Source organism: Gastrolobium bilobum, unplaced genomic scaffold (genome assembly GCF_033153095.1).
Source record: "Gastrolobium bilobum isolate Gb01-03AN ecotype WA unplaced genomic scaffold, APGP_CSIRO_Gbil_v1 utg4366, whole genome shotgun sequence".
Taxonomy (NCBI): domain Eukaryota; kingdom Viridiplantae; phylum Streptophyta; class Magnoliopsida; order Fabales; family Fabaceae; genus Gastrolobium; species Gastrolobium bilobum.
In genome coordinates, this window is record NW_026895214.1 from 58758 (window position 1) to 69911 (window position 11154).

Sequence of the window (11154 nt, forward strand, 5' to 3'; positions counted from 1 at the left end):
AATGAATGCCTTTAGTAACAAATTTTTTTTAAATACGTATAAAAAAATTTATTTAAATATTTAAGTCACCATAGTTTCCATCAATATAATCTAACTTAACACATATTAGTTGTTTTTTTGGTTCTAGATTTGTGATGCGATTTAATTATCTCGACCCCACTCCGGATTCATGATCAGCACAAAGTATTGGAGGATGAAGAGAGAACTGCCACGTCAGCTGCAGTTAGTTAGAAACATGCAGTCAGTTAAGAATACTGTTATTTCTGCCATGTCAGCTGTATTCTGTTAAGTTGTATTCAATATTGTTATTTCTTGTCTTTTACACTTTTAGCTTCCATGTATAAATACTGTGATGTAGTTCTTTGAATGCAAAAAAAATAATATGAGACTTTTCATTTCCATTATGGTATCAGAGCTCTAAATTGGAGCTCTGGTATAGCAAGAGAGAAAACACGGGAGTTTTTTTTTTTACCATGGATAATCAGAATCCTGATACGGCACATACAGAGGAGGAAATCCCTGAAGTTCATCAACTTTCCAGATCACACTCTTCTGGATCTCATCAAAATCAACTACCTGATTTTCTTACCAATCCTTCTAATCCGTTTTTCTTACATCCGAATGAATCACCATCAGTAGTGTTGGTTTCGCCATTGTTGAATGCCAGTAACTATCACACATGGGCCAGAGCAATGACAGTAGCTCTCCTCTCCAAAAACAAGATTGGATTCATCAACGGATCCATCATTCCACCGCTAGAAACAGATCCGAATTATTTTGCTTGGCAAAGATGCAACAACATGGTAGTAGCTTGGATCCATAAGTCAACATCACAATCTATCGTGCAATCGATCATTTGGATAGAAGATGCTCAAGATGTATGGTTGGATCTGTGGAGAAGGTTCTCAAGATCAGATGTATTTCGCATCTCTGATCTTCAAGAGGAGATTTATAGAATACAGCAAGGAGACAAGAATGTTACTGAGTTTTTTACAGAATTGAAAACTCTGTGTGATGAACTTGATAACCTTAAACCAATACCAGTATGTAAATGCAGCACACGTTGCTTTTGTGGAGGATATGCGAAGATGAGAGAATATAGAGAACGTGACCACATGATTCGGTTTCTAAAAGGTTTGAACGACCAGTACTCACAGGTAAGATCTCAAATCATGTTGATTGATCCATTACCTGATGTTACTCGAGCTTTTGCAATGATAGTTCAACAAGAGCGTCAGTTTCAAGGAGAATTTCGATCAGCAAATCCTGTTAATGCTCAAGCCTTTGCTGTTATTGATGATCGTAACATGAATAAAAGAGTTTTTAATGGTCGTGGTTCATTTCCTAGTTTTAGAGGAAGAGGTAGAGGTCCAAATGGCAATTACAGTGGACGAAATTCATCATCTAATATGTATGGTGGCAGAGGCATTACCACCAGACTGTGTACACATTGTGGGAGATCGAATCATACAATAGACACATGCTTTCATGTCCATGGATTTCCACCAGGATTCAAAACCAGGAATGATGTTAATTCCAGCACAAATAATATAACTCAGGACACACGAATTGAGTAATCTGGTATTTCATTTTCTAATGATCAGTATCAACAACTTCTGAGTCTTTTGGAAAGAAACACAACCATTCCAAGTTCAATGCCACATGCCACGAATTTCACACAAGTGTCAAACGTGAATACCAGCCTTATGCAGCAACCAGGTATTTCGAATGAGAAGTGGATACTGGATACTGGTGCTACTGATCATGTCACATATATACAGTCTCATTTGTTACAGTTACAGAAAATTAAGCCTATTCGAATTAATTTGCCTAATGGTGATTGTGCTGTGGCAACACATTGTGGAAACATTTCCTTATCTGCTAAACTCATTTTATATGATGTCCTTTATGTGCCTTGTTTCCGAGTGAACTTAATATCAGTCACAAAACTCCTAAACACTATTCCTTGTACCTTACAATTTTGTGGTTCTATGTGTCACATTCAGGAAGCACACTCCCAGGTGAGGATTGGTATAGCTGAGCAAAGGGATGGGTTGTATGTGATCAGTGGCAAGACTGCTTCAACTGCTTGCAAGACAGATTCAACAAATGGTTATAGTGCTATGAGTAGTTATACTTTGAATAAGGGTGCTTCTGTTTTATGGCACCAAAGACTAGGACATATACCAGATTCTGTAATGAGAGAGATGTCATTAAAATTTCCTTTTATCCCACTTGTAAGTGCCAACCCATGTGATGCCTGTCATTTTGCCAAACAAAGGCAGTTGCCATTTTGTGACAGTAAAACTCAATCCTCAAGAATTTTCCATTTGATTCATGTTGATATTTGGGGTCCATATTCAATTGCATCCATTGAGGGTCATAGATATTTCCTTACAATTGTTGATGATATGTCAAGATACACTTGGATTATCCTAATGAAGTCTAAGAGTGAGACTAGAACACATTTACAACATTTTATTGCCTATGTTGAAAATCAGTTTCAGACTCACATAGGCACAGTTCGAAGTGATAATGGTAGTGAGTTTCTAATGTCTGAGTTTTATTTACAAAAGGGAATAATACATCAACGTAGTTGTGTAGAATGCCCTCAACAGAATGGAAGAGTGGAAAGAAAACATCAACATATACTTAATGTAGCACGTGCTCTATTATTTCAGTCCAAGGTCCCAATTCAATTGTGGAATTTTGCAATTACTCACTCTGTCCACTTGATAAACCGAACATGTACACCTCTCCTCAACCATAAAACACCCTATGAAATATTGTATAACACACCTCCTACTCTAATTCATCTCAAAGTGTTTGGTTGTTTGGCTTATGCATCCACCTTACAAAACCATCGACTAAAGTTCTCACCTCGAGCCAGAAAGACAGTATATCTTGGACATAGAACTAGAATGAAAGGTAGTTTGTTATATGATGTTATTTCTGGTGAGATATTTGTGTCAAGGAATGTGCTATTTTATGAGACTGATTTTCCTTTTCTCGAAACCAATTTTACAAGCACTAACTCTGATATATCATCCAATATACAAACACCTGAGTTTGATGATTATCTTCCACATATACAAACCATCCACCAAATGCCATCCAATCCAAATATAGCTCAAAATCACATACCATCTGAACCAAACCCAACTCAGAACCACATATCTGAACCTATCCTTGCCTCACAACCTGAACCTATTCCAATACCTTTACCTCATGACACATCAGTGCCACCACCTCGTCGATCTACAAGGACCAAAGCACCTCCAAAGTATCTTGATCAATATTATTACAACCCATCCAGCTCTCAGCATATCAGTACTTGCCCAGGTATGTCTTCTACTGATCTTCCTAAATACTCCATGTCCAATTACCTGTCATATACACATTGCTCACCATCATATACACATTTCTGTCATACTGTTTCATCACACATTGAACCAACCACATATAATCAAGCTGTCAAATCTGAGGATTGGTGTAAAGCCATGCAGTCTGAAATTCATGCTTTGGATCAAAATAATACTTGGAAATTAGTTGATCTTCCTCCGGGAAAACAACCTATTGGCTGCAAGTGGGTTTATAAGATTAAATACAAGTCAGACGGCTCTATTGAACGATACAAAGCACGACTCGTAGCAAAGGGCTTTACTCAAGTAGAAGGTGTGGACTTCTTTGATACATTCAGTCCTGTAGCTAAACTGGATTCTATACGGATTCTTCTTGCTGTTGCAGCTTCAAAAGGGTGGTTCTTACATCAATTAGATGTCAACAACGCGTTTCTACATGGTGACCTTCATGAAGAAGTATACATGGTACCTCCACCTGGTCTTCTCCCTGATAAACCTGGTCAAGTATGCAGGTTGCAAAAATCTCTATATGGATTGCGCCAAGCTAGCAGGCAATGGCATGAAAAGTTGTCTGGTTTTCTCTTTTCACTTGGATATCAGCAAACTCAAGCTGATCATTCGGTTTTTATTTTGCAGCAACAAGATTCATTCACTGTTTTATTAATATACGTGGATGACATTGTTCTTTGTGGCAATGATATGAATGAAATTGTTAGAGTTAAACAGCTCCTTGATGGTAAATTCAAAATTAAAGACCTTGGTCAGCTTCGATACTTTCTCGGATTTGAGGTCTCTCATTCCTCTCGTGGCATCATCCTTAATCAAAGGAAATATACCCTTGAGCTTCTGTCGGATTCTGGTCTTACTGCTGGGAAACCAGTCTCTACTCCTATGGATGCTACCATCAAACTTTCACGCGACACAGGGGTTATTTTGTCTGATCCTTCTCCTTATCGTAGATTGATTGGAAGACTCTTATACTTGACCAATACAAGACCGGACATATGCTTTGCTGTGCATCAGTTAAGCCAGTATGTATCTCAACCAACTGATCTTCATTTGGCTGCTGCCAAACGTATCTTGCGTTATCTGAAAGGTTCCCCTGGATATGGTTTATATTTTCCAGCAACTAATGACCTTAAAGTTCAGGCTTTTGCTGATTCAAATTGGGCTAATTGCCCTGATACTCGGAAATCAACTTCAGGATTCTGCATTTTCTTGGGGTCTGCTCTTGTTTGCTGGCACTCCAAGAAACAGACCACAGTGAGCAGATCTTCTTCCGAAGCTGAATACAGAGCTCTTGCATCTCTCTCTTGCGAGCTCCAATGGCTACAATTTCTATTTCAGGATCTTCATTTACCTTGGTCGCGCCCTGCTTCCGTCTACTGTGATAGTCAATCAGCTGTTTATCTAGCTCATAATCCTACTTTCCATCAACGATCTAAACACATTGAAATTGATTGCCATGTTACTCGTAGCAAGATTCAATCTGGCTTAATTCACCTCCTTCCTATCAGTTCTGCTGCTCAACTTGCTGATTCTTTTACAAAGCCACTCTCTTCTACCCCTTTTCATCATGCTATGTCCAAGCTGGGGATGAATGATCTCCATCGCCCAGCTTGTGGGGGGGTATTGGAGGATGAAGAGAGAACTGCCACGTCAGCTGCAGTTAGTTAGAAACATGCAGTCAGTTAAGAATACTGTTATTTCTGCCATGTCAGCTGTATTCTGTTAAGTTGTATTCAATATTGTTATTTCTTGTCTTTTACACTTTTAGCTTCCATGTATAAATACTGTGATGTAGTTCTTTGAATGCAAAAAAAATAATATGAGACTTTTCATTTCCATTACAAAGCCTAAATTTATTTTTGTTAACAATTAGCTTGGAAAGCCTTACTTGTATAGATATATATACACTTAGATTTATCAAATTTATAATTAATTTTACTATAAAAATAATGGAGTAATTCTAAGAATAATAACCTATTAAGCTTCTAAACAAGTTATAAAACAAATGTTACCCATATGAATCATATGTCGGGCTCAGCAATGATATTCAAAATAGACTCTCACAATCAAATGGAGGAGTGAAATTAGAAGGTAAATCCTTTATGCAAAAACATGTAATTACGATCCGAATAAGTTGCAATGCAACTCAATGCATAATTAATAGAAACTATAATTTTTACCCAAAAAAAAAAAAAAAAATCGAAACTATAATTAGCGGAAGGATGGAAAGAAATGTGCCACATGGCAACATCTTATGAGATCAGTTGAGTCGGAAAATAGGTTTAAGTGCTATGCGTGTTACACATGCCACAATGACTCGCTGTCAACAACAACTGGTGTTGAATCTATTGGGACTCGCAACAAGTCCTGGACTCGCAACGGATCATTGTGATGTGACACATGTTAAACACGATCTGCTGCTGTTGACGGCAGGTCTTAAATGGTGACATTTTGAAAATTTATTTCTAAATCATGAGATTTCAAAAATTTAAATGTCAAAACGTGGTATTTTAATCTTTTGTCCCAAATTCCAACGCCTTAATTAGTTTATGTAAGAGAAACTGTTCCACTCTTTCAAACATTGTGTTTTTATAGTGAGTGGGTTTTGTAAAATTTTCATGCGACCACAGCCACGGGCCGTCCCATGTTCGAATGGACGCACCCCCATTCACCCACTACATAATACCCTAATTCCCAGGCCCATTTACCTTCCATAATGCTTCTCCATGCATAAAAGATGGATTAGAATTAGATCGCGAACCGGCATTCACAATAAGGGCATTGGGAACCAAGTCCTCCATATTCAATAACCAAAGTGTCAGGTTGATGGAAAATGAGGGCTATATTTTATTGTTCAATGAGAAACTCGAGCGCTTATTAGTATTATTACAATCAAGTGATCAACACATGAAGAAGATCATCGTGAAATGCAACAGTTTAATTAATAATTAATGCAAGAATTTCCCCAACAAGTACATTTATAACAGGAGGTTATGTTTTTATAACCTACTTTTATTTACAATCTCTTATAATTTTTTTTTATTATAATTAAATTAATCCTTCTTATTTGATATTATTTTTTAACCATTAATTTGATTTTGATCCAATAATATAAAAAATGATTGTTAGAAATTGTAAATAAAAATAAATTGTAAATATATCATCCCTATTTATAAACCAACATATATACGAGAAAAAATAATATAACCAATCACAAGTTGGAAGGAATATAGTTATTACAATATAATAATTAAGAAGTGGATCTGAAGAGGTATGTTTTTGTATATCTTATTATTATTATTATTATTTTGAATCGAAGAGATTTTATTTCGACTAAAAATTTATTTCGAAAATTTTATCTACTACCTTATGTAGGAATATATAGATTTTGTAAGAAAATATGATGCAAATATCAATATAGTAATAAAAAAAAAGTATTCGAAATATCCTCGCTATTAGTATGGCACACATGCTAGCTGGTTGATTAATTAAGATGCGCTTGCCTTCTCTCGCTCTAATGTAAAATAAATAAATAAATAAATAAAATAACAATAATAGAATAAAAATAATGTTGTTTAGCAGACCGATACTCGTCCACACATGTTTATAAGAAAAGAATAACCAGTGCAGAGTTGATTGATTTGATATCGATTTTTATCTTTTTAATTGAAGCCATGCATAATTTTTTAATTCGATTTATGAAATGTAAAGTTCAAATAAAAACATAATTGGTCATTAGAACATACCTATTTTATTGTATAAAACTCTTGGAACATTCACAGTAATGGTCTTACACTAATTGAGAATGAAAAACCTAAAATTTCATGGAAATGAGGCACCTCAAACTTCCAAGTTTCAAGTGAGCTTTAAAATTTTAAGAATTATTTAACAATTATTTGGTAATTTGTTTTGTATAAGTATTTTAAAAAAATTGAATGATGCAATAGGCACCAACTTTATTTAGTGTTTTGCATATGCTGATTGGTACGATGCAATAGGTCTTAGGATTTAGTACTAATCAGTAATCAAGTAAATATGCATGTGCTCATATTATGAAAAAGTTATTTGTAAAAATATCTCTAATATATAAACAACTGGAAGACAATACTAACATAATTTTCGTATAGAAAAATTTAAAGTTAACATCCCATTTACAAATCTTTAGTAGAGGTGTAAAGTGATATTGAGTCCATTGAGGTACTAGCTAGCATTCCAATAAATATTATATCAATTATAATATCATAACATAATATAACACAATTTAACAAGTTATGTATCAAAGTCAAAAAAATCATTATACAAGTATCTATCACACTTTTACAAATTCAAAATATAAATAACATAAATTCAAAATACAATATTTGTCATTCCCTTTAAGAGTCGACGTTCACGACAGCTTTCACTCTATCGACACTAATTCGGTAGTAACTCTTTTTTTATTTGGCGGCTTCACTCATCTATCAATATTCAGTACAACACTCCTTTGGGAGATATGACACCTTAATCCAGCCTATAGATAAGTCTTTCTGTAACCTCAATTTTAAATGAAAGCACTAATTGTTCCAGACTTTGTTGAGATATATAGTCTCACATTAGTTGTATGTGCAACTAATGTGGAGTTTATAAGGCCTTGGGCACTCCCGCCCTTTGAGCTAGCTTTTGGGGTGGTGTATCCCAAGGTTCTTTACATTTGGTATCAGAGCCTGGCCTTGGACCGGTGTGTACAGCGGGGACGCTGTATTCCCAGTGGGGAGGATGTAATGTCCCACATCGGTTGGAGAGGGGAACGAAGCATGCCTTATAAGGGTGTGGTACCTCTTCTAGTGTGAGGCCTTTTGTGGGGTGTCCCAAGAAACAAAACCGTGAGCTCGACGGTGCTTGTACGCGGGGCAAAGCGGACAATATCATGCTACAGGGGGAGCACCGTCCATGTTGCTGATGGTCATTCCAGCACAATTGTCTTTGCCGATGATAATTTCGGCACTGTTTAGAAGTTCCTCTTGAGGGGGAGCACTGTCCATGTTGCTGATGGTCATTCCAGCCAATTGTCTTTGCCGATGATAATTCTGGCACTGTTTAGAAGTTCCTCTTGAGGGGGAGCACCGTCCATGTTGCTGATGGTCATTCCAGCACAATTGTCTTTGCCAATGATTATTCCGGCATCTTCCATGTTGATGTTCATTTCGACGCCATTTTTAGCACATTGTTGATTTTTGGTTTCTCATTTAGGAGATTTATTTTGATGTTATGTTACTTGGTCTTTCTTGTAATAAGCTTGTAACATAGTCAAGGGGAAGCCACGGCTGCTCACCAATTGTTAAATGAAATGTCTGAGAGGGATCTTGATGCTGATGTCCTGGTCAGCTCAGTTGTCTTTGCCGATGATAATTCCGGCACCATCCATGCTCTAATGTCCATTCCAGCACTGTCTCTTTATCAGCTCTTCAGACTGATGGTCATTCCAGTTGATTTGTTGTACTTAGTCATTTCATTTCGTTGATGTAGCATTGTTGTTTTTGGTTCCTAATGGGAGTATTATTTATGTATCAAGCTTGTAGCATATGATCTATATGCTACAGCTTGAGGGGGAGTATTAAGAGTGTTAGTGTTAATAGTGTAGAAGTCCCACATTGAGTGTGTCTCTTTGTATTCTTCAATTGGTTTGCTATATAATAGCACCAATGTTGTGTAGTTTAATACAACAAGGATTACTATCATTTCCTCTTGTATCTATGATATTTACATGGTATCAGAGCCGTTCGATCCTCGCCGCCCCTCACTTTCTTTCAAGTAGAATTTCTTTGTTCGCACAGGTTGGTGGCCTTGTGTATTGTCCACTCTTCAAGTCCAGTGGGCTCTCGTGTGAGGGGGCGTGTTGAGATATATAGTCTCACATTGGTTGTATGTGCAACTAATATGGAGTTTATAAGGCCTTGGGCACTCCCACCCTTTGAGCTAGCTTTTGGGGTGGTGTATCCCAAGGTTCTTTACAGACTTTGAAGTCATCCCAAAAGCTAACTCAAAGGGTGAGAGTATTCAAGATTTTATAAACTCCATATTAGTTGCTGATAAACCATTGTGGGACTCGTAACAATATTAATCAATTAAGATTTACAAAATGAATTCAAAGTCACGACTACAACTCTATAATATTACAAAAATACAATTATGCCCAACAAATCAAAGTTTGAGTTTGCATAGTAGCAATTTTTGACAGGAAGACTTGATAGAAAATCAATACGCGCGAGGTTTAAGTTTGAGTTGCACCTCAAGGACAAAGTGTAATAGAGTATAATACAAGGAGAGATTATAATGTCATTAAACTTCATAGCGGTTGGCCGGTTGCACATGGTACAAGAGTGGAGCAAAGCTTTACCATTGTAAAATGTGAAACTCAAGTATCCGGATCTTGACCGGACATAGTAGAATTTATCTCCTAATAATATGGAATAGTAGACTTTGTCTCTCTCATTGACCTTCTCAAAGGTCCTTAAGCAGCAAGCATAACTAGATGGGAAGCTTCCTCGGAGATAGGCGTGATCAGTGAGCTCATTAAAATACGGCTCAATAATTATTGACCATACATCTCAATTAGTATGACAGGCACCAAGCTATCAAAAGAAGGCAAAGGTACCTTATCAAGGGATCTCGTAGTCACTCTAAAATCTTGGTACGTTTCTCAGGGTAATAGAACATGTGCCTATTCACATTATCTAGATACAAAAAAATAAAATAAAACAATATCTAACGGAATTGAGATCAATCTTTCTCTAAAAAGGTTTATATATCCTAATTAACCTCAATTGGGCAACCCCACACTCAAAAAAAAATTCAAACTAGTTTCTTACCCATCAACTTAAAAAGGAATCTTTGGAACTTATTTGCTGAGCGCTCTGGTCATAAAATGCAAAGTCATTTTTAGTGGGCCCTCCCCAAAGATAGTCTAACAAGTTAATCCTTTTTATCTTGTTCATCATCATTTCTTTAAGCTTTTGATTTTGCCTTTCGACTACACTATTATGCTCTGAGCTACGACCTGACCTTTGAAAACTATCCTATGATCCTCTGCAATTGGACTTTTTGTTCAAACAGGGTACGTCTGCCATAATATTGACCACCCCGATCAGACACCCCAATATTGATAACATTTCCCAATTTATTTTCAATTACTTTTTTAGAAACTTTGAATTTATCTAAAGATTTAGACTTTCCCTTTATCAAATAAAGGTAGCCATATAGAGGAAACTTGTCAATGAAAGTTATAAAGTGCCTTCACAGATGTAGGACTGTTTGGTGTGACGTATAAGATATAATAGTATAAACTTATACTATATGTTATGACATTTTCAGTTGTTTGGTGTGACCATCGTATAGTATAAGCTTATACAGCATAATCCCTTAATACATCAAAATAATGTATAACTTAATACAGCCTACGGGTAAGGGATAAGACCTGATAAGAGATTGATGTATTAACATCGTTGACCAATGTAACTCTCAAAAATTAATATATTATTTTAATATTAACCTATTAAAATAAAAATTAATTTTTCAATATATTAATTTTTAAAATATTGAATTTTTATTTTTATAAAAATTAAATTATATTTTGGACACACTGATCAATAAATTTTTATAAAAATTAATATCATATGATATTTTTTGAAGAATTATATAAATTCTTTATTAAAGAATATTTTTATTAAAAATATTTATTTTTATTATATATAGTATTATACAGTGCATTACCAAATATTAGATGATATTATCTTATACAATATAT

General features: G+C 35.6%; 1 protein-coding gene across 1 annotated transcript; it reads left to right on the forward strand.

The window, feature by feature from the left end:
• The first annotated feature begins 473 nt into the window (after window positions 1-473).
• LOC133300166 (uncharacterized) lies at window positions 474-1577 on the forward strand. The gene has a single exon (XM_061499671.1). It carries the CDS (start codon window positions 474-476, stop codon window positions 1575-1577), a length of 1104 nt encoding a protein of 367 aa, XP_061355655.1.
• The last annotated feature ends 9577 nt before the right edge of the window (window positions 1578-11154 follow it).

Bases quoted from the DNA above. Each gene is read 5' to 3' on its own strand.
- LOC133300166 (XM_061499671.1), top strand. From the start codon at position 474: ATGGATAATCAGAATCCTGATACGGCACATACAGAGGAGGAAATCCCT.